At 36.6% G+C, this 24,443-nt stretch overlaps 1 protein-coding gene across 3 annotated transcripts in view; it reads right to left on the reverse strand.

Moving 5' to 3' along the window:
• Positions 1 to 24,443, reverse strand: part of LOC145984927 (calpain-5-like) — a 176,079-nt gene that overhangs the window by 75,051 nt on the left and 76,585 nt on the right. For all 3 annotated transcript variants that reach the window (XM_083118332.1, XM_083118334.1, XM_083118333.1), the window contains exons 4-6: positions 15,032 to 15,240; positions 10,751 to 10,943; positions 3,840 to 3,961 (exon numbers count right to left, since the gene is read on the reverse strand). In XM_083118332.1, coding sequence (XP_082974458.1) covers positions 3,840 to 3,961; positions 10,751 to 10,943; positions 15,032 to 15,240 — 524 coding nt within the window. The remainder of the gene's footprint in view (positions 1 to 3,839; positions 3,962 to 10,750; positions 10,944 to 15,031; positions 15,241 to 24,443) is intronic.

Genomic DNA, 24,443 nt, shown 5'->3' on the forward strand with positions numbered 1-24,443 from the left:
CTCTTGAAGGATTTAAAGAAGAGCCCTACCTTCCATGATGCTGTGATTGACATCTTTGCCGAAAAAAATCGCCGCCTGGTTTTGAACTACAAGTTGTAATGGAACAGTAGCATGTAAGAGGTATGTTTATTTTAAAATTCATTTAGATAAGAGGTTCTGAATCGAACTATTTTCGTTCTATATTTTATCTAACTTTGCATTTTTTTTATTGTTAGGTTACTCATAGTGATAGGAATAAGACTGACGTAATTATTAGTTCTCCTCTCAATGTATTCGATACCTGGTGGAGGCATATAGTGGTTCGGATCCCACTTTAAACTGTAGGTCCAATCCCGATTAGCCTTAATGTGCATAAAGTTGACTTAAAACACCAAATCAACCAACCATTCCTCTCAATGTAGAAGAACGCAGCCTAGCAATGAAAACACCACGCTCATGGATGTTGCCAGAACTTTTAATCTGGTGTAGTGTCACTTTGTTTTTAAGGAGTGTAAGGTTAAATTTAGTGCAAAAATTAGGCTTTTCTGAACAATTCTAGGGAACTGAAAAAAATGGAAAAGGGGGGGGGGGTCAATATGCCAGCCCCAAAATAAGCACAACGGGAAATAGCCTTCATCATGCTAGGCTTACACTGTTGGAAAGCTCACGCTCCGCCACTGAGCAAGGGTCATTTCTTTCTTCTTTACACTGCTGTTAAAAGTTCCATCTTCGACAGTTGCGTTATCTTTAAAATGCTGGGACTTTTCTCTTCCCCCACCTGTTGCTCGAACTTCCAGCCGGTCTTCTTGTTTTTACGATGCAGCTGGCGCCAGTGTTTTGTCTAGCGTCTGCAAAGCTCTTGCTTGCCGATAACAGCGATGACTCATCCAGCGCGAAGGAAAAAGTTATTGTTTTGAATCTCGCAAAGCTGTTTTGATTTGAGGATAACGAAATTCGATCTCCAGAAAGGAAAACAAGAGTTAAAATAACTTCATGTTCTGCGCCTTCTGATAAGCAAATCTGTAAATTTAATTTGCATCCACTTTTCTTCAGAACCATTCATGTGGAGGAAAAAAAAAAAAAGAGTGTTCAATATAGGAATGGTCGCTGAGACTGATTAAAAAGACATTATTCAAGGGGAAAAGGTTTGGAGGGGTGGGTGTTTGACATCGAGAATACTCCTAAATACAACATTAGATCATCGATTAACGTGAGAGTAAATAACGATCTACCATTTTGATATGTGAAAATGCGTAGTTTCATAAAGCTGGTTTTCAGTTCATTTTATGCTGATGGGCTAATCGGGACTAAATATACAGTTTAAAGTTAAATTCAATTCCAAACCCGAATGATTATCGACTGCCACGCTGTTTAATGACGTGTCCTAGAATACGCATTGGGTGAAAACAGAACGCAAGTTGCGAGTTTCCTTTTTCACGCTGGATTACAATGCAAGTCAAGGAAGGAGTTTGGACTGCTCCCTTGAATGGGGAAGGGGGAAGGGTGAATGAAGTTGGTTGAAGCAAACAAAAGTGACTTTTTTTTACGATGTATTTTACACATCCGAACCAGAACGAAAATTACAGCCCTGCCTTTATTTTTTTTTTGTCTGGTACCTAGAGAGGTTGTGTTGTTTCTCCCGAGAGATCTAATCTTACCAGTTAATCTTGTAACAAACAATGCTCCAGTAGACCCATATAAAATCCAACATTCATTCTGCCCGATTATCTCCCGAGTTTTGCTGGCACCAGTCTGGCTGGTGTCAAGATTCTTTGAGTTTCACTTGCAATAAGCGAGAGATTGTTTTCCTTTCCATTGGTCTCAGTGCAAAGGGTAAGAATTTCCTGGGAAAGCAACGACTGTGAACAATTGAAACAAAGTAACATTATTTTAAATTCTCTTTTGTGAAAACTTTTTCATGTTCTATTTTCCTTCTCATAACATGCATCCTGTGCATAACAGGTTGTATAACTACCAGGATAAATGGTGTTACCATCTCCTAGGCATCTTTGTGTCAGTTTGAGCTCCCTTTAAGCTGAAAATTGGTGCAAATTCCAATAACGACCCCTTCGAAATAACGACCCTTTTCCCGGGGAACTGTGAAAGGTCGTTGAATCGAGAGTTGACTGTATTAGCATCTTGTGCACGTGAAATTACTTGGATGAAGCAAATGCTGAATTCACTTAAATTAGAAGATGCAGATGTGGAAGAAACAATGATCAAAAGTGACAGTCAAGCAGCCATTGCACATACTAAGAACTTTGTGGATAAGTCAAGAACCAAGCACATTGGAATAAAACATCATTTCGTAAGAGAGAAAGTAATGGAAGGAGTTGAAGTGCAATTTATATCAAGTGAAAATAATCCAGCAGACTTATTTACCAAATCACTAAGTTGTAATCTGCATGAGAAACATTGTAAGAGTATTATTCATAATGCTGATTAAAAAGAAATTGTGCGAAATGATCTTAGATGTTTGTAAGATATCATTTTGAGGGGGGGTGGTAGAAGGTATTTGTTTTAGTAACTTTTCAGTATAAGTAATGGACTAAAACAGAGAAGTGCTTTCTCCACTGCTTCATAATTACAATGGCTGTAATTAACAAAGAAGTGGGGAAGAAGATAAGAGAGGAAGAGATGAAAGCCCTGTTGTTCGCTGATGACCTAGTAATATGGGGAAACAGTGAAGAAGTAGTACAGAGACAGCTTGATATTTGGAATGAGGAAATCAAAAGAGCAGGAATGAAATTCAACACAGAAAAGATTGAGGTGCTAATAACAACAAGAAACAGAGCCAGAAATGTATCAAGAATAAAGATGGACTCTGAAGAGTTCAGGGGAGTGGAAGAATAGATGAGGAGGTAAACAGAAGAGGAGAAATGGGAGGTGGACTCTATCAAAGCATTCGAAGATTAATATGAAAAGGGATGTACCTATGAAATGCAAGAAGGTAATATATAATACATACTATGTACCAATAATTATGTATGGAGCAGAGACTTTGACAATGACAGAGAGAGAGACAATAGAAAGAAGCAGGCAGTGGGGATGAAATTTTTAAGGAGTATATTGGGGAAGACTAGAAGGGATAGAATAAGGAATGAGGAGATCAGACAGGCAGTGGGGGTGGCCACGCTGCAGGACAGAATAGATCAGGCACAGAAGAGATGGTTTGGACACATGAATATGATGGATGCAGAAAGACTACCAGTAAGAGCTTATAATGCACAAGGAGTGGGAATAAGGCCAAGGGGGAGACCAAGTTGTCAGTGGAAAGAGCAGATAGTGGAAAGAGTGTTAGAAGATAACAAGATTGGAACACCGTGGAAAGAGAGGAATAGTGGAAGACCAGAAGAAAACTGAGAGGCTTGACTTCTATGCCGACCGAGCCAGAGGCAGGAAACTGCGAAGGATGATGATGCATGTAAAGATTTACCATGACCTGGCAACTGTGACTTTTCCTTGTTCTAGAAGATAGATAGAAGACATCTTCTATAAGATGTCTTGACACACATATATGACAGGCAAGTAATGGCAAATCTATTCTTCATGCATGTATAATCATCTTGTTATTACCAATTTGTGCTCTGCAATGTTTGAAAATTTTGTTAGTTTGTTAACAAAAATTCAACAGGTCTACATTAGAAAATGGTACCCAAAGAGTTATTTATTCAAGGAACACAAACTACTCTTTTTCACATGTAATCACATCTGTTGATTTTTTTTTTAAAAAAACTATCATATGGTGGCACAATCATGATTGGCTTACCTTGCAAAATCAATAAAGACAGCATGAATGCAAATGGTTAAATATCACTAATAAGATATTAGGTCAAACACAGTGACATTCAGTTGCTCACCTGAAGAGATTTTTCAGCCCATGATCACCAACACTCACTTTCTTCACAGCCGTGATGCCATAAGCTCTTCCTTTGATAAGCCCTACTTCAGATCTTACTCCAACATCCTCTGGGGCAGTAGCCTAAATAAATAAATAAAATAATAATAAATAAGATTGTACTAACTTAGACAATGTCTTTTCATTCAGATTAAAAATTCTAAGAAATACACACAACATATATCAAAATAAAGAACATGTGCATTCTATTTAATTAAGAACGTTATTTTCAGAGTATAAACCCTAATATCTTCCACCTAAATGTAGATAATTCAAACTTTAATCTCCCAATTTTTAGTTTATTTACATTGGAACCATGATACTAAAAACACTTGCCTGATCTGCATTGTTACAGATTACAGGTAAGAATTTGAATATCAAAATTGACATTGGGAAAGTTTTAAACTTACACCTTTTAATTTCTTTTATGAAAAAATTCCAAATACACTCACTTGGTCATTTTACATTGGAATGCACTAAGGGAGAAAATAGAGTGAAAGACCATGGAAAATAGACTTGCACATCCTCCTAAAACAACCTTTATTTACAAATACAGGCCTGTCCAAAAGGAAACTTAACTCCTTTTGTAAAGTTTGTATGTACATTTCTTGAAGAGAACCAACAGTGGTGGTGCCTAGCAGTGTCATTAGTTATTAACTTGGCCCAGTTTCAAAGCAGATGCTAACCACAGTAATGCAGTAGATCTTTTTCAGTGCAGGTGTTTTGAGTGTCCACAAGTCATGGATGGTTCATCACGATAATGCACATACCGTATTTACGCGTGTATAATGCGCACCTTGGTTTTTGATGGGGAAAACTGACAAAAAAATTTCTCTCTTGTATAACGCGCAGTATAATCCAGGTTCAAGAAACGGCTTTCTTAGTTGTAGGTCGTAAAGCTGTTGCTATGCCAATAAAGAGCTAGTAACATCATACCTATTCATTGAGTCACCTGTCGCTATGTGGACCAAGAGTGTAAACAGTAAATCACCAAGCCAAGCCACCTCCCCCCTCTCCCTCCACTGTGTAGCATCTCAAAGCTTTCATTCTTTAACCACCTTATTCATTCGGTAATAGTAGAAAGGGAGATCAAAATTACGTTATGGATCTGAAGTACTCAAGAAGTTATTTTCTGTTATTTCTCACCCAACAAATACCGCTGATACACATCCCATGTGGTGATGGAAGGTGCATGCTCGAAGTCTGCCAGAACGGCACTGCTTTTCTTGTGTTGTAGAACATTATATTACAAAGTGAAAAATCGTGGAAAATGGCATTTAAACTTTTGTGTGTGGTTTTGCTCTTTCTCTCTACTTTTTATAAAAAAAAAAAACTTCAAAATATATGCTTTTCCCACGACTAACATAACATTTATAAGAGGCCCATTCAGGACCGTCAAACTAGCAGTTAGCAGAACAAGATTTCTTTCATTAAAGCAAAAAAAAGTAAAGTAAAGTGTTCCCCTGTGCATAGCACCACGCCATGAAGGCGTATAGGGGGTGTGGGGGTAACGCCCCACACTTTCATTAAAGCATTTACACAATTCATATATGTCATTATTTGGCCAGTAATACATTTTTATTATTATTCTCTTTCTCCTTTCTTTCATCCAAAGTACCACAAAAATTAGAACGTTCCTTCATTTTGTGATAAATTTATTTCAACTGCATTCACATTAGTGTCGCCATCTTGAATGGAATACTGTTGCCATATTCAGAAACTACAGATTTCAAGCTTTACAACGATATATAACATGATAGGGTTCTGTAAACATGAAAAAATATTCCGTGCATAATATGCACCAAAGATTATGGGTGCAAAAATTTGGGAAAAAAGTGTGCATTATACACGAGTAAATGCGGTACTCATTCCTCACTTGCTGTCCGGGAGTTTTTGGCAAAGCACCAGACACCTGTTATCCTACAACCAGCCTACTCCCCTGATTTGGCACCAGCATACTTCTTCCTCTTCCTACAGTTGAAATCAACCCTCAAAGGTCAGAGATTCCAGACAATAGAAGAGATAAAGAAGAATTCACTACGGGACCTACAGGCCATTCAAAAACTGTAGTTCCAGCAGGCATCCAGGACTGGAAGAAACACTGGGAGTGGTATGTACACAGTGGAGGGGAGTACTTTGAAGGAGACTGGTACAAATAGCTGGTGAATATTACCATGTTCTCAATTTTGTAAAAGTTCGGTTTCTTTTTTTAACAGCCCTTGTATGTTGACGTATTTGGTTTGGAGCACATCCACTTTACTCTTATGACCATCACAGACAATTACATTATGAAACTCACTACTTGTACACTATAAATATACTATATATACAGTAGAACCTCGATTTTAAGTTTTTCAGGGGACCAAGCTCAAAAAACTTAAAATGCAAAAAAAAATGTAAATTCGAGGAAAATGTCATAACATTTTGCTATGTTGGGACCATCAAGATTGAATGTATAATGTGGGAAAAATGTAAAACCAAGGAATGTAAAAGTCAGGGTTCCACTGTATTAACCTATCTGCGATAGTTACAAGAGTAACATGGACATGCCCTTTGACACACACTTATGTTGCATGTGTAATCTGTGTAGGGCATAACCTTGATTTTGGGTAAGGCTCAGACATGACGCGACAAGTCATTTTTGTTGCAAACTGACTCAGGGAATGTTTAACATAGGGACCTTATGGGCTGCCACACACCGGACAAAACATTTGACTTTTTTCACCTTGAGTCACGTTGAGACTGTTTGCGACAAAACCGTGAACGTTGGTGGAATTTGATATCTCAGGAGCACAATGCGACAAAACGCTCTGCGCATGTGTGAACCCTTTCTCCTCAGTACATCACCTGCATGTGACTCATCACTATCATTTGAGAGCACATATTATAAGTAGGTTTGATGGTGCAGTCAAGGTTAAAAATGAAGTTTGGTCCAGAGAAGCTAATCGTTCTTGTCCAAGCAAGGCCTACATTGTACGATTATTTCTAGACTGGTTACCATAATAAAGACAAAATTGATGCACTGTGGAATGAAGTGACACAATCGCATTACCTGAAAAAAATACATATTGGAAATTATCTTGCATTTGGACAGAGAATGTAGTGCACCAATTATCGTAAAATGTACAGGAAAACAATCTTCAGGCCAGTTTGATATTTATTGCTTGAGTAACTATGTGTTTGCAGTTCGCGAATTAAACTTTTTCCTTTTCTGCAGGGTGTTCATCTATTTCTGGATTCATGTGTAAACAGGAAATATAGTTACAAGAAAATCTACTCTCTTTTGAGAGAAAATAAATTAACATTACAATGAAAAATTACAAAGCTACGCAATTGATTACTCATTTCCTCACACAAAGAATGTGTTTTCAAAGCTACAATGGCTTTCATGGTTTCAAGTATGTGTTTTATGATTTTTTTTTGTTATGCAACATATTTAGTTTTTGTATGAACAAAATATCAAAATTAATTATATTTACATATAACGTACCAAAATGGCAGGGAATCCTGTGTAGTAATGAAAATTAACTTTTTTGCCAGGAATAATTGGCTCCTATGGGGGCATCCCTTCCCAACTTCATTTTGGTTAGCAATTTGTAAAGCTATGTTGTCCAGAAACACTAGCATGAATGGAATTTAAAGTAATCAACACCTTTTTTCCTCTCATTCTTGTATGAAGAACACAAGACTTGTCTTGCTTTGTCTCTCAATAGTGTTGCATCGTGACTCGTCATGTCTGATTCAGTGTGTGGCTAGCCTAAGTGAAGAACTGTTCCAGGTAGTGAAGGATAGCACTCTGAAGTGAATTTGACACTAGCCAGGGGTGTGGATATTGAACAGTCTCACAGGAAGGAGATTTGCAGATAGAACTCTGACAAACAATGGCTAGGAAGACATTTAGAGACGAGTTCAATCTAGCTAGAAATAAGGGTCATGCCATGGAGCAAATCAGAGCAGTATTCAAATTTAGGAGAAATGAAAAGGTCCCTAAGAAATTAGGTATGTTCGTCTTACCTGTCAGAGACGAGAATAAAGGAGAAAACTCAGCACACACAAAAATAGAACTTTACGAGTTCTAACATTCTAACATTTTGCGGACTTCCTGATGGAATTGTCATACCTCCTTTTAGCTCCACTTTATCCTTTGACAAGGTGTGCTTGGGGTTCTTGCTTTCTGACAGATAAAATTAACATGTTCTGTGCAGCATGTGGTGTTACAAGCAATTTGTGTGAAAAAATTAATACTATATCCCTTTCACATCCACATATGTTAATTACATGAGCATGTGCCGTTAAGGGCTAATAAGACAACTTATTATTATTATTATTGTGTGTTCCTATGACACAAACTCATCTCATCTGTCTCCACACTGTGAGAAAACATCCTTACATGAACAGGGTGTCTACAATTTCATAAAAACAAAATTTCCTGACTTCTCCATGTTTTCCAGACCAAGAACCACAATTTTCCAGACAAATCATGGGGCAATTCAAGTATTTTAACATGTGTGTAAGAAGGCCGCTACATTTTAGATAAACAACATACTTAGAATCTGGCTTAACCAAGTTCTCTAGAATATTCACTTCAATGTTAAAACTAATAATGAGAAGGGACACTGAACAGAAATTTACTTTTGGAGAGGGGCATCAGGGGTGAGCTTTTATCTATTAACAAATTGCTAACAAAGAATTATTTGTATATATAAAAAAAATATAATCATAGCAAAAATGATGCGTAACTATAGTAAAATTCAGTAATATCTATCAAACAACCACAAATTCACAACAAGAAAGTGGTAAATTCCAACAGTCCTTACTGTAACAGATTTCTTACGTGAAAATAGTTCAAAACATGACCCCTTTTGCTAGAGCATTTAATATACAATTTCTACTGTAACTACCAGAAATACTCAGTATATCAAAGTGAAATATAGTTGTTCACAACAAATTCTTGCTTGTTTTCTTTGCCCCAAACCTACTTTTAGTGCATTATTAAGTATTTAAAAAATATTTAAAAATACAAAAATAGTTTAGTTTCAATTCGAGAGTATATACAGTTTATAAAACTACGTTTCGGGAGTCGATGGCTCCCTTCTTCAGGTAGCTCCTAGGCTAGCGAAATCGCTTCATAACTGCATCAAATTCAAGTAAAAACAAGGAGTAAGGTGATAGGTGCTATTTGGTAAAAGAGGTTTCCTAACAATTTGCCCATTTCTTTTAATAAAACCCCAAAAGAGTAAAAAGTCAAAAGTAAAAACTTTTAAAACTTTAAAAAACACATGCTATTCCACGCTCACCCGCGAGATGCTTGGTTTGTCTCCTTGCAGAATGCAGGAAGTTGCCCAGATTCCAATCCCTGCCCATAAGTCTCCCCTCCCGCTTATGTCATACTCGAAATCTCGACTCTCCTGAACCAAGCAGATTACGACTGGTGTGAAGTGAAAACCTATTTTTTTATTCTCGCTTACTTCCCACCTTTTGAACATCCTAATCCACATTTCATCTAAGTTTCCATCATCTCTATTTAATATATTGTTCCTATCTTTACATATGTAAAGTGCATTACTTCAAAAAATGTTGATTTTTCCAGAAACAATTTCCATGATGTTCCAGGAGAATTCGAACAAGTGTTCTCAGGTTACCAGCCAGGTTAAGTTGATGTTCCCTGATAATGAGAGTAATTTATGCGCTCGAAATGTTGGAAGCCAACATCGACATAACCTAGCTGCTAACTCGAGACTTGTTCAAATCACGTCGCCAGGAAAGCTACAATTCCTATATAGTTCCAGGAGAAGTAAATTCACCACATGCCATCATTTCAATGAGTAGCAGGCAGTGATCAGCCAGGCAGCCATATTGAATAAGACAGTCATTTTCCAGCCTGAGATAGAGTAGGAGGCAGTGACAAGGAACTCTGCATTGTGTTTTACCTTCTATATTTAATCTCTTTAACCCAACTTGCCTTCCCATGATTTAAACCTAGACTATTCTTGTCTTAACTCCAATGTGGCGAAAGCTTGAGTAACTCAAAAAAGTAAGTAGTGTATTTTCTCATGTATATTGAACACTTTTTTATAAAAATTTTGCCCACAAAAACTGGGGTGTGCATTATGCACAGAATAATTCGGACAGCCAAAATGAAACCATGCATGCTTTAACTATGTCACTGCATATAACACGTATATATCAAAAGGTGCAAATATGAATTACCAGGTTTGATTTCTTGAGCAATCATAATTTTAAAAAAACACAGAAATTTAAGAGTCATTTCCCACAATTTTTTTACTTTACTTTTTAACAGAATGTTTTGCGACACTGAGTAAAGTGGTGCCGTTCTGGTGGAATTCGAGCAGGCATCTCGCATCACACAAGCTCAGTTTCAGCAGTATTTGTTGGTGAAAAATAATAGAAAATAACTTCTGAGCACTGCAAATTCATAACATAATTTTGATCTGACTTTCTTTCACTACAGAATAAACAAGATGGTTACAGAAGTAAAAGGCTTTGGGACACTAAACACATTGGAGGAAGAGGTGGCATGGGTTGGTGACTCATGGTCCACATAGCAACAGGTGACTACCTGAATAGGTATGATGTCATTTGCTCTTGATGAGCATAGCAACAGCTTCACGACCTACAACTAAGGAAGCCGTTTCTTGAACATTAATTGTACTGCACATTACATATATACAAGATATAATTGTTTGTCGCTTTTCCCCATCAAAATACAGAGTGCGGATTACATACATGTAAATACGGTACATGCCCAAACTGGACTCCAGCTACTTAGTGAAAAGTAAATTCCCTGACTTTTCTAGGATTTCCAGATGAATGACAACAAAGAATTGAGCAGAGAAAGAAAGAAAAACTCACCACAATGGAAGCACACATGAGAGCATGATTCTGGATGTCCTGGACAAGCATGCTGAATATTCTGCTCTGTGCATCCTCATCACTCGCATACTCTCCCCCCATGAGGTCGAGCGTCTGAGAAACTCCTCCCGTGAAGTCCACCAGGGCATCACACAGAGAGCCCTCCTGCAGGGCCTCGTACGACCCATTCAGCCTAAAAACAAAGTCAACTTTAATTTGTTTCTCTTTCACAATTTGCATTAATAGATGAGTAATTCTTCTCCTAGAATGCAAAGAGCATTAACTATTGGTGGCAACAACAGAGCTTTTTCAGGCTACATGGCATTTTTTATGACATCCAGTCTTATAAATGCTACATGAAACAAACTGAAATTTTGCCTCGAATAATTAATGCTGTTTGCTTGAATTTTGTGGTGAATAGTTTCAATTCTAAAAACTTGCAACTTAAGGTCTAAAATTAAACAGTTTAACTTAATTGTTAACCCATTTGGATGATGACCTACTAGCAGAGGTCAGGAGCAATGTAACATAAGAATAGTCTTATCTGAAAAATTGTCTGTCCTTATCCAGCAAAATTCAGAACTGGACTCTGCCTACTATGAAATGATGTACCTTCAAGACCAGTAACCAATATGCTTAGGAGTTAGCACAGAGAAAACTAAATACATGCTAACAGACCAAAATCAAGTGGTAGCTAATAATCAAAATGTAATCATTTGACCTATTTGAATCATGGATAGATTCTCTCGGGCTATCAACCAGGTGAGTTGTGGAAAATATTCCAAGCTTTCAAGAGCTAACATCCCTCTCATCTTCATGGCTGATGTGCAGTTCAGAGCGTCACCCCAGTGTATATACGTTCATGGAGGGGTGGATCCCGGTGAAGATGGCGGACCAATCCGGTGGCATGTCTGCTGTGTGCGCGCTTCTGGTTAACTAACGCTAACCAAGCTGGGTCTAGTTCGAGCCCCGTGTTGCGATTAAGATTATGTTTTTCTTTATGAATGGCTATTGCTTCCTTGATGATGCAGTCCCAGTAGTTTGAAGTTTTGGCTATGATTTCTGTATTGGGGCAAATCCTGAGAAGTGGTGATACCAAACAAAAATATAAATAATTTTCAATATGCACATGTCATGTATCAAATTAAACATGGAATCTCTACTTCAATAATATAGAAAAAAATAATGAAATCAAGAAATGGCAATACTATGGCCATATCTGTGAAAGCTTGTTTCACATTTTTAAATTGTCATATTAGATGCAGATCTTGCAACATGTTTTTCTGCAAGTGATGCAATCCAAAATGGCAGACTTGATCTTCTAAGTTGATAGGGACATAGGTGGTGTGTTTTTATCAAAGCAATTGCAAAGCCTCAACTTTCACGGTAAATAACATTCATTTTAGAAAAACTAATTAGCATGTCACAACTGTAACAAAAATTAACTTTTCAATTAGAATAAAACAGATTCTGTACTCAGTATTGTTTTGCAACATGCGTAATATAATCAAAAGTAATAGTGGCCATGTGTGCACACATAATATAAACAAAAATACTATTTTGTCCAGTTGTAACTATTTAAAATTAGAGTTACGGTTGTGACACACATACTGTTATGGTTGCGACACGAAATTTTTGTTGCTCTTGTTTACACTGTAATCACAGTGTAAAAGACAGTTTACACTATAAAGAACACACACACACAATTTACACAACACAATACACACAATGTACACATCGAAAGCAACAATATATTTAGTAAAATGAGATCACCATTAAGGAATTTGAACAGGACAAACAAGAAAAAGTTCAATGTGAAGACATTAAGACTGCTGATCAAGAAGTTGTGACTACTGAAGAGTGTACTGAAAAATATGTAGTTGTTGAATATAAATCCAAGTTAGTAGAATTTGCCAAACCATTGTATTATCTTGGGTATTGAAATCACATGCAAGATGGCAAAATTTGCACTCAGTATTTGAGGAAAAAAATGGTAAGTTGCCTTATTATGTTTTTCCTGCTAATGATGATTTTGACACTGATGTGATAGAACAGATTAAATGCTACCCCCACAGAAGTTTGTGGGAAATTGTATTTCAGAGATAACAAGTTTTTAAATTTAGTGCTTCCATAACATTGTAATCATAGCAGTATTGTAATTAATTTTGGATATAATTAAAATTAAAATAATGCCAATTCATTGGGTTTTTTCCCTTGCTAGACAGTGTCTCATTTGTGAGTTTACATAAACTCTAGGATAAATGCTGAATTTTTATTTATTTCAGTACAATGTCACAACCGTAACACGCTGTCACAACCATAACAAATTTATAATATTTTTTTTTTCCTAAGGGACCTACAGAGAAAAAAATTAGGAATTCAACTCTAAATAGTTAACTGTATATCTGTTGTGACATTTTACATTTTTTTCATTTTGGTATTTTTCTTTAAGGGGTACAAAATGTGAAGTGATCATCAAGAGAAAAAAATGTGTCACCAATCGCGTCACAACCGAAACAAACTATTTTTTTTGTAATAAGTACAACATTAAATGTGAACAAATGTTCCATGTTGTAACTTTAGGTGAATGCTAAACACAAAAAAAATTTATTAATGTTTTCAGAAGACAAAATAGCTGTAACCACCTGATGAAGGTGTACTTTGTGTCACAACCGTAACCAGGATTTGCCCATTGCTGAAATCTGGTATATGTCCCTCATTGATTGAATGTTCTGCTAGACCAGACTTTTAAGGATGGACATACTTCATGTTGCTATTATCTGCAAATGTGGGAAAGCATACATACATCCGTCATCTTCACCAGGATCCCCCTCTTCATGAATGTATATACACCGGGTTGATGCTCTGAACTGCACTTCAACCCTGAAGATGAAAGTGACGTTAGCTCTCGAAAGTTTGGAATATTTTCCACAACTGACCTGGTCGATAGCCCGAGAGAATCTATTCATCATTCGCCGCCAGGAAAGCTTCAAGTCTTACTTCCTATTTGAATCAGTTTGTAAATTCAAATATTTAGGAGTAATGAAAACAATACTCAAGAGAAAATTAATGCATGTTACTTTTTCATTCATAAACTTTACTTCTCTCTACCAATGGCAAGGAATCTCAGGTTATGATATACAAAACAATAATTTTGCCCGTAGTTATTGATGGATGTGTAAACATTGTCCCTTTTCCACTGTCAAATTTACATGCATTGTTATTTGTAGTTCTTAATTTTAGTAATATTATATTACACTTTACCCTCTTACCCTATATTTTGATACGTATAAACCACTGGCATAGTTAAGAGGACAACATTCTCAATAGGGCTGATACAAGTACTGTTAATATGAAGTCAACTTTACGCTCAGGTAGGCTGCTATTTGGGACCAAACTACAAAGCTCATTTTTCATGAAAAAAAAAAAACAGTTTTCAAGTGTCTTCTCATTACTAAAATATGCATGTCCTTTATTAGAGATTAGAATGAACAAATGGAGTTTGTTCTGCAATTCTACCATTATTAATGTCAGGGATGGAACAGATTAATCAGTACTCTATCGGTATCGGCATATTGGTGTATCGGTAAAATTAACGATGATTTTACCGATCTGATATATCTATAAATATATTTCAGTGTAAACACTACTGAAATACCCTGTGTTTAAGTTCTAGAATATCAGTGGGAATTCATAAGAAAAATGGCAACAACTCAACCCTAGTTATGTGAGGGAGAGTAAATGAAAACCTTCATTTGTTTTTTATCTAGTAGATTTATGCATGGACGGTCACACAAATTGGCTGTATTATGGCATACACCCATTACTGAGTTAGTGCCATTATATCTCAAGACGATAATCTTTGGGATGCACATGCAGTCACTTATGAGCCACTTGTGAAGTCTTTCCACCCATCTGCCAGAGAATTTAGGTCATTGTCAAACTTCCCCCTCCACTCGTAACTGCAGTGCCCTGCACGCTTAAAGGGAGATTGAATTTTCATCTGCAGGAGAATTCCTATAACTTTTAGGCTTCCAGAGGGCAAGAAACAATGGAGCAAGTGTGTGGAGGAGACACCATCTATAAAATGACAAAAACGGCATTTTGAAGCTTATTTGATCAGTGTTGCAGCCTTAAGATCCTTTTGTAAATAATCAAATACCCAATGCAAATTTGCATCCTGTAAATAATATACAGTCTGTCCTACAAGCTTTGTTAAGGTTTTCATTGACTCTGTCTCATGTGTAAACTGTAAAGCAAAATGAACCACTGGTGACTTACTTAGCGTAAGCTTTCTCTAATAAGGCACACCAAAAGGCATCTGGAGCAGCTGGGTGGGTGAAAATGAGTTGCCCGTTGATTGTGGGGAGGCAGTCATCGATCACCACGTCCACCCACTCGCCAAACCTCCAGAAACAAAAGTGGAAGATTCCGATCTCAAACTCCCTCTCGTCGGAGTCCCAGTCTTGTTCGCGGACGCCAGGGATCACCTGCAAACAACAAAGCGATTTACAGAATCAATTTGTATAATTTGGTTATCATGTAATGAAGTCCTAAATCCTGCTGGGTAAACATCTTAGGTTACTCAGCATGATCACAGACTTCAGGTAGTATTTTGACAGTCACCAATCCAGTGGTGTCGCTAGGCCATCTGCTTTGGGGGGGGCTGCAACCAGATACATGACTTACTACTATTTGTAAATATTTTTAATGTTTGAAAATAGCAAAGTGATTAATAAGACAATAATATATAACAATCATAAGAAATTAAAACTAGCATAGACTTACTGCATTAATTTTTATGGAAACAGATGGATATTCTTATCCTGTTTTTCTAATGCTGGTGAACTATGTCTTTATGTATCAGCTGTACTCGGCGGTTCGAATTTCTTGCAAAATTATCAATAACGCAATCCACACACAATTCATGACACTCTTCCTTTTCTGTGGCCAGTATGTCAAGTGAGGAAAGTCTATTACGCAAAAATGTCTTGATTCTCTTCAAACAGCTAAAACTCCTCTCACACGATGCTGATGTCACAGGAATTGTCATTGCATTCTGCATAAGTTCGGAAACATGTCTTTTGGAATGGCGTGCATTAAATGTACTATGGATGTGATGGTGTATGTCAAGTTCTTTAGGTAATTTTTTTGCAACCATGATTTCAGCGATCGGCACTTGTACTTGAAAATAGTCACAAAAACCACTCAAGAATTGAGGGTTCAAAAACAAGTCAAAATTTGTTGCAAGTAAAGGAGGTGAGACATGCTGAATTCCAACCAGAACACTGGAAGTTCCTTTATCTTTGAAACGACTTTCCAGCTCATTTATCATTCGATCAACGATAGTGTAAAAAAATCCGCAGAATGCAGGTTTATCGATATCAGTTTTGTGCCCCAGGGTTTCATTTACAATGTGGTCTTTCAGTGATGATGGTAATGTGTGAACACGTTTGTGAACTTTTGAATAATATTCAACACTTGTTTCATTGAGAAGTTACCTTCTGTCTCGCAAATGAAGCTGCCTCTTTGTATACAGAGTTAAAATATTCTTCATTTCGCATACCGCGTAAAGTGTCAACCACTGCATTAACACCTGCAATTGCCTCCGCAATATCAAGGCTTGGTGACTGCAACTTGTTATTGAGAATTTCCATTAGGGACAGAAGCTCAATGAAAATAAACAGACGTCATGGTTGAGAATTTTTTCAAAAATTCATAAAGGCCTAGGGTTGTACATTTATCTGCTGAATCTGATGGTTTCCTCAGATATTTCAAAAGAGCATCATAAGTTTTTCTCACCGCAAGTAGAGACCTTATTTGGCAAGCCCATCTAGTGCTACTTAGATTTTTTAGTTCTGCATGAACATTTAACTGCACAAACATTTACTTCGAATAATAAATTTGTCCATTGTTGTACGAACAACAGTAAATGTCACAAAAAGCTTTGATAACAAACACAATATCACATACTCCGCAACACAAAACGCACCACTACCGTTTCCTCGCATAGCAACCATTGAGAAAATAGAACAAATGACGGCGATCGTTTGCACTGTTACCAGCTAAAGACATGACGTGTCAGATGTAAGATCGTGGTTTAAAAAAAAAATGTCACAACGAAACGATTCTTTCCCAGAATATGTATCTAGAGTTATGTTCCTGCATTAACAATTGTTCAAATATGTTTTCTCGAAATACTGTATGAAATAATAGCTAAAAATGGGGGGGGGGCTTATCGAGGGATTGGGGAGGCTGAAGCCCCCCCCCCTAAAAGGGCCTAGTGACGCCACTGCACCAATCATTTTGTTAGCCACTGGGCTGTCAAGTTGATACTCCACAGTTATCCTAGTACACTGGAAGATTTCTTTTCAATATACACATGTCTGCACACCAGAAAATTTAGTTAAACATCAGTACAGTGGAACCCTGATTTTACATTCCAGGATTTTACATTTTCCCGCATTATACATTCAATCTTGATGGTCCCAACATAGCAATATGTTATAAAATTTTCCTCAATTTTACATTTTCCAACATTTTAAGTTTTTACAGCTTGGTCCCCTAAAAAACGTAAAATCAAGGTTCCAGTGTATATTGTAAAATTGTCACTATCAGGATCATGAATCATACAGGGTGTCCAGACAAAAAGTATCCAAAAACCACTGTATATATTTTCGATCTGAAGCTCGGTCGATGGAATATTTCTTCAAGATCTGTTTCATCACTATCAAAGTCGCTGGTAAAAAGAAGTGAAAAAGTGTTCCCCTGTGCATAGCACAACGCCATGAAGGCGTATAGGGGGTGTGGGGGTAACGCCCCACACTTTCTTGATCCGGTCGTGAGTGGGGGTGATGTGATCAGCATCACGCCCCTGACCGCCTTTACCCCCCAGGGTTTCCCCCAGGTACCCCATGTTATTCGACGCTGGGTAGGCGCCGGGGCCGCTTCCACCGTTAGAAAAGTTCCCGGATTTGAAACGGCCGGGGATCGAACCCGGGACCTTTAGCATGGTAGTCAGACGCGTTACCGACTGAGCCACAGCGGACACCCATCAAAGTCGCTGGTGGTCACAGTAGTCGTGCATGTGTGAAAATGGCATAAAAACATCTAGGAATGTGAATACTGAGACTGAATTGTGTGTACAAGTCACTCTAAAACCAACATAAGTTGATTAGACAAGCTGGTACTGAACTCCGAGATGGGCAATTTGAAAAAAGGGTCATTGAAACAGTTCCTCTAATTGTCCCCAATGGTGTAAAACACTTGTCAGAAGCTTAAGTATTGTCTTGACATCTGTCAAGCCATAAAAGGTGCCCACTTTGAACCTCATTAACCTTCATAAAAACTTTGTGACTTGCCTTGTATAATAATAAAAATTCAATCAACCTCAAAGCTGCTGAGGTGGTTGGAAACTTTTAGCCTGACACCATGCATAACAATGGTAATTCTGAAGTTGGAAATCAACTGTAAATTATGTGGCTAAAATCTTCTCATTTAAATTACAATTGCAACAAAAGATTACATATTCTTAAGGCAATAACAAATAGCACCACGTCTTTGTTAATTAGATAAGACTGTTTTGTACATGCTTCTTTATTCATTTCACGTTTCAACACATACTCAATGAGGTGGCTGATAATATAAAATTTTGTACGATTGAACTGCAATAGCAAAATAATAATGAAGTTGCCTTAGTTAGGTTGTAACAGCTACATGCTCTCTGGCTGCACCAGTTGTTAATGTACCGAAGTAAATCATGGAGACACTGAGTTGTAATAATACACTTGAAAGGCAATGAGGCTTTCACAATCCTGAAGGTTCCATGACTGTGCGTTGTTTGTAAACAGCAGTTCACGGAGAAAAAAAAAAGGATTCATCACAAGAGGTAAAAAATATCTTTCCTCATTACTTAAGCAAAATTAAGTTTAAGGTGATTGATTCTTACATTATTTCTCTTGTAGTCTACGATTGTTACAAGCATAAAAACAGTTTTTGTTGTGACGTTTCAGGAGCACACACGCTCCCTTTATCATTTATTTTTAGTTTGATTAAAGATAGTTATAACATTGGTTAATTTTTTTTAACAAAAAAGAATCTGTTATACAATGGATCTTGTCAGTGTTACATTATAACATAGCAACTTAACTGTGAAACAAGCAGTCTGTTTTTATTATTATTTTAAATGAAGATTTTTATCACACTTTTTTTATTGTAGATCCCAAATATCATCAGGCAATTCAAAATCATGCGGATATCATGAAAGAAGAAAAGCTTTTCAATATAGCAACAGAAAATTGATTAACACTAACAGAATCAACCAAAATCCAAAAACAAGTTACAAGAAAACTAAAGGAAAAAATAAGATGACAAAGATGAGAAATCTGTTGAAATGAAATTACTTTGTATTTCATTACACAAGGAATTCTCACATAAAATTGCAAAAATGTTTAGAAGATTTAATTCAAAATTGTTTTTTAGATAACCAATAAATTTGGTACGTGCATTTAACCTTTTGGGACCCAAGTGTCTCGATCGAGATACCCAAATGTAACCCTCATGGTACCAAGTGTCTCGATTGAGACGCTGTGTCAAGGTCGTAGTTTTTACGTTATAACTTTTTTATTTTTGGCTAGAATTTCGATTTTTTTTTTTAATATTGTTCCTAACACATGTATTTAACAGAAATGTTTCTTGCACCTTTTTTTTTTTCCTTCATGAAAATGATGTGAAAAGGCAGGAAAAGTGATTTTTCTTTTTGAGTCTCTTTTCAAGGTCAAATTTTTGCCGACAAAGGAAGACTGTCTTTGTTGTTCTTAAGCAATGCTTTTTCACTCCCGTATGTTAACTGCATTCGAAGGAAATGTGTTTATCAGTATCCGATGTCAAAATGAAAGTTTTCCGTGTGGACGCAAGCAGGGGGAAGACTGGTTGTTGAATCTGTGTTGTGAGAATGGAATTTCGAAGCGTGGTGAAGGAAACCTTTGTTTTTTTTTTTTTTTACACAAGTGTCCACAAGTTGCGACAGGGGTTACCCTGCATTGTCTAAAAATAGAATTTCAAGCAGCTGCAAAAATCTGCGCTCATTTTTCACTGCGTTCTAGCTTTTCGTCATTGAATGTTGTGCGTAGGTGTTGTTTTGTGCCCAGGTGCGAGGACAATTTTTGGGTGAAGTGACAATCTTTTAAAATAATTTTTGGGGGTTTTCTCCCTTCTCCCTCCATATATACGCCAAATTTACATAAATTTTGCATTTTGTGCATTTTGACATTTCGGGGGGGGGGGAAACACCATTTTTTTTTAAGAAAAGTATTTTTGAGTAGGATTTCCCTCCTTCCCCCTCCCCATATGTACGCCGAATGTGCATAAATTATATATCGTCTGAATCTGTGATTCATTTTGCGTACAATGGTACGCATAGCTCTAGGGCATTTAGTTTCTGAGCTATAGTCATTTCAAGGTACCGCTGCATTTTGAAGCTTCAATCAGTGGCATGCCAACCATTCCTTTTGGGGGTACAACTCAAGTTACATTGGTCATACGACAATGATGCAAATATTTTCTGTTTATTACATGCCAGCGATAATTTCTATGTGCATTTTGAACTTTTCATATCCTTTTTTTCGGGGGGCGAAACCCATTTTTTTTTAAAAGAAAAAGTATTTTCAGGGGATTTCTCCCCTTTCCCCCTCCATATATACGCCGAATGTGCATAAATTATATATCGTCTGAATCTGTGATTCATTCTGCGTACAACGGTATATCGTTCATATCTCCAGGGCAAATAGTCTCTGAGCTAAAGTCATTTCAAGGTACCGCTGCATTTTGAAGCTTCAATCAGTGGCGTGCCAACCATTCCTTTTGGGGGTACAACTCAAGTTACATTGGTCATATGATAATAATGCAAATATTTTTCTGTTCCTTACATGTCAGCGATCATTTCCATGTGCATGTCGACACTGTCATGTACTTTTTTCTTGGGAGGAGGGTGGGGGAACCAATTTTTTTTTTCCGAAATTTTGGAATTTTGAGAGTTAGCCCCCTTCCCCCCGCCACATATACGCCGAATTTGCATAAATTTCATATAGTCTGAATCTCTGGTTCATTCCGCGTACAACGGTATATCACTCATCTCTCTAGGGCAATTAGTCTCCGATCTACCCTCATTGAATTGAAACTCTGCATTTTGCTCAAAATCTGCTCGGTACCAAGAGGCTTACATGTGAAAATGGCCTTGGGCGCCAAAAGTTTAATGAATAGAAAATGAGAAAATCTGTTCCAGAAGTGGATACCACAGGAATATACAATGTTAGTTGTTCATGTTCAAAAGATTATGCAGGACAAACGTCAAGAAATGGCAATAAGATGGCACGAACATGATTTGGACATTATAAATTAAACAGGTTTGTCAGTTCACATCACCCAGGAAAAGTATATGATTAAAAAGAGAGAGACAGATTTGAATGTCTGGGAAGCTTCGTTCATTGCAGAAAAACACTGGAAGAAATTAAATAATGAGAATGGCAACATAGACCCAACATTGAGCTTTTTCACAAGTGGGGTAAGCACCATCTTTAAAATTTAATGTAACTGAAGACATCAAGAATATTTGTAAAAAAAGAGGATTTTCATTTGCCTGATATTTGGATCTATAATTAAAAAATGAGATAAAAACCTTCATCTAAAATAATAATAAAAACAGACTGCTTGTTTTGCAGTTAAATTTCTATGTTACAATGTAACAATCGTAATCCAATACCGTGGAACTTTGTGGATATGCTTCTATGGAATCAACATCGTCTGTGTGGTACACATTTTGCAGATACATGGTTGAATGGTGATGGTTTACAAGAAATCAAGAGTCCAAAATATACTCAAGAAATAATATTACAAGACTTAGTTGCAAGTAGTCAGCAATTGAGAACGGTAGATTCGAGAAACTGAAAATAATGGGGATGGTATAACTTGTTTGTCTTGTTTGTCAAGTTGTAGTACATATTCAATTTTTTTCTAGTTCCAATTTTTAAGTGTGTGTGCCCAAAATCTTAGGATATTCATTGCTTTCTGAATGGGATGATAAATTCAAGACAGCAAGAAGCATGCGTATCTCAGAGAACAACATACTGTTTGCAGGATGAGAAACAAGGAGAGTGAAGTTACATTGAAACATAAATGTTAATTTGAATTTATTCATATATCCCGAATATATAGTTTTAGTAGTCACTTCATGAATGATTTGAATTATTCTATTGGTAATTATTACCATATTGTATTTTAGAAAACCTCTCACAATTCTTATCTGAGTAATGCTGAACTCTAAGATATTAACAGTGTTTGGAAATTTACTTTTCAAAAATAATTCAAAGTTAATCACTTGAAAAATTAATTCAGTTATAAATATCCTACTGTTGCTTTAAAAAGTATCTAATTTAGTTACAATTACAATCATTTTATTCTAGATTAGTTATATCTCGTGAGACACGGTTCAAAACATGAAATGCAAGAGCGCTATTCATTTCATTACAGATGACCGACCACCAACAACTTAGCATTTATTTATTTATTTGAGAAAATTTCAGATACAGCACAGGTGGCCATTTTACACTGAAATTGTCAACAATGAGAAAGCAATAATTATAATAAGCATAAGAATAAAAAATAAAATAAAATAAAATAAATAAATAAAAATAAATAAGAAATAATTAAGAGTAACAAAACAACATAAAAGTGAATAGCAAATGAACAAAAAAATAAGTAAGAGATGGCACTATGTGATATTAATTACAAGTATTTCTTCTGATAGAAGACCGAAAGGCAAACTCGGAGGAAAATATATCAATACTTGAGGGGAGATCATTGTATTGTGCTGCAAGTCTATAAAAGAGAGATCTTTTTTGAATTTCTAGTCTAGGTTTTTTAGTATAAAATAACCTTGTATTGCGAGTTGTGCGCATAGGTACTCTAAAGTGGAATTCCTCAAGGAGTGTGTTGCAGCGGATTTTGCCATTCACAATTTTGTATAAGTAACTGAAATCATTCTGCAAACGTCGCTGATAAGCAGTTTGTAAGTTTAGAAAAGACAAGAGATGCGGAGATGAAAGATTGCGTAATGAGGGAACCCTGTGACGGACTATAGCTAGGAAGAAGTGAAAGACTGAATCGAACCTGGAGAGGTGAGTGGGACATGCCATGGACCAGACGGGAGAGCAGTATTCTATTATTGGGGAGATGAATGATGTGAAGTACAAAGTGAGAGCTGAGATGTCACTAATTTCAGTGAAACGGTAGAGTAAACCTAAGAGACGCATGGCCTTTTTTGTGGTGCATAAAATATGTTCCTCAAATGTGAGCTTTTGGTCGAAAACAATGCCTAGGTCTTTGTGAGAGGATACTGCTTTGATGTTATTGCCAGCGATGGAGTAAGATGACTTTAACAGATTCTTCTTGAGAGAGATAGTGAGAGTAGTACACTTGTCAGGATGTAACGTAAGGTCCCATGTCAGGCACCAGGAATTAAATGTTGCTATGTCATTCTGAAGAAGATGAGTATCGTCGGAAGTGGAGATTTCCCTGAAAATTTTACAGTCATCTGCGAAAAGAAGTTTCATATATAATTATAACTGTTGATCAACATGTTGGAGTGGTTACCACAGCACGTTACAGCGCTAGGAGTCTGGTTCGAATCCCGTCATGGGTGTCTTTGTATGTGTTCCTTCATAAGATTCATCATATTATCACTCATTCTCATCTTCGCGATTAGACAAAAATAGCAGAAAAGCGTAGTAAAATAAACTAAATGAATCAACTATATAATTATAACTAAGTTAATATATTTTATGTAAATACAGAGGCAATAAAATCCACATCTTTTACTTAAAGATGAAAAAATAATATGTTATTGTATTTTTGTTGAGCACACAATATATTATTCAGAATTACTGTTGAACTGTGGTATACCAATGAGGATTGTTGGAGATTATATAGCCCTATGTCAAAATTATTCTAATTAAAATACGTTTGAAATAGATACATTCTTGTTCTTGGCAATAAATAAGATTGTTCTCATGGTCTCACGATTTTAATAATCACTAATTCATCCATTCTTTCAGGCGAGCATATGAATCAACAAATTGTTAAAATGGAACAAAAAAAATCATTTCTATGTGAAAAAATAGTAATTGTACTCTTCTGTTCAGATCAAGTGGAAGATACTTCAACTGTTCGACCCTATAAAGAGTGACACTTTATGTAAACAGGAGTGTACAACTAACTTTTAATTTAGTTACTAGTTAGGTGGAAAAATGACACATTCAGGTACTAATTTCATATCGTAAGTAGTTTACAGTTACTGTTACTCGAAAATGTTACTGTTACTTCCAAAGATAGCTGCAGAACACACCAGTATAATTCGTGAAGAACTGTGAAACAGGACTTTGGACATTGGGTGGAGGCAACGTGTGTAAAATTGTACTTAAGTAGTATAAAACAAACAAATAATCACTCTGCTGCTTGTTTACCTTTATTCCCGGTTTTCAAATAAAGGCCTCCCCGATGACTTAGTGGTAACGTCGTCGCCTTGTAATCAAGGGGTTCGATACATGGTGGAGGCATATTGCACAGTGGTTCAGATCCCACTTTAAGTTCCAGTCCTGATTAGCCTATCTGTGCATAAAAAGGACTTAAAACATCAATT

The sequence above is a fragment of the Lepisma saccharinum genome, chromosome 3, assembly GCF_977018435.1.
Source record: "Lepisma saccharinum chromosome 3, izLepSacc3.1, whole genome shotgun sequence".
Taxonomy (NCBI): domain Eukaryota; kingdom Metazoa; phylum Arthropoda; class Insecta; order Zygentoma; family Lepismatidae; genus Lepisma; species Lepisma saccharinum.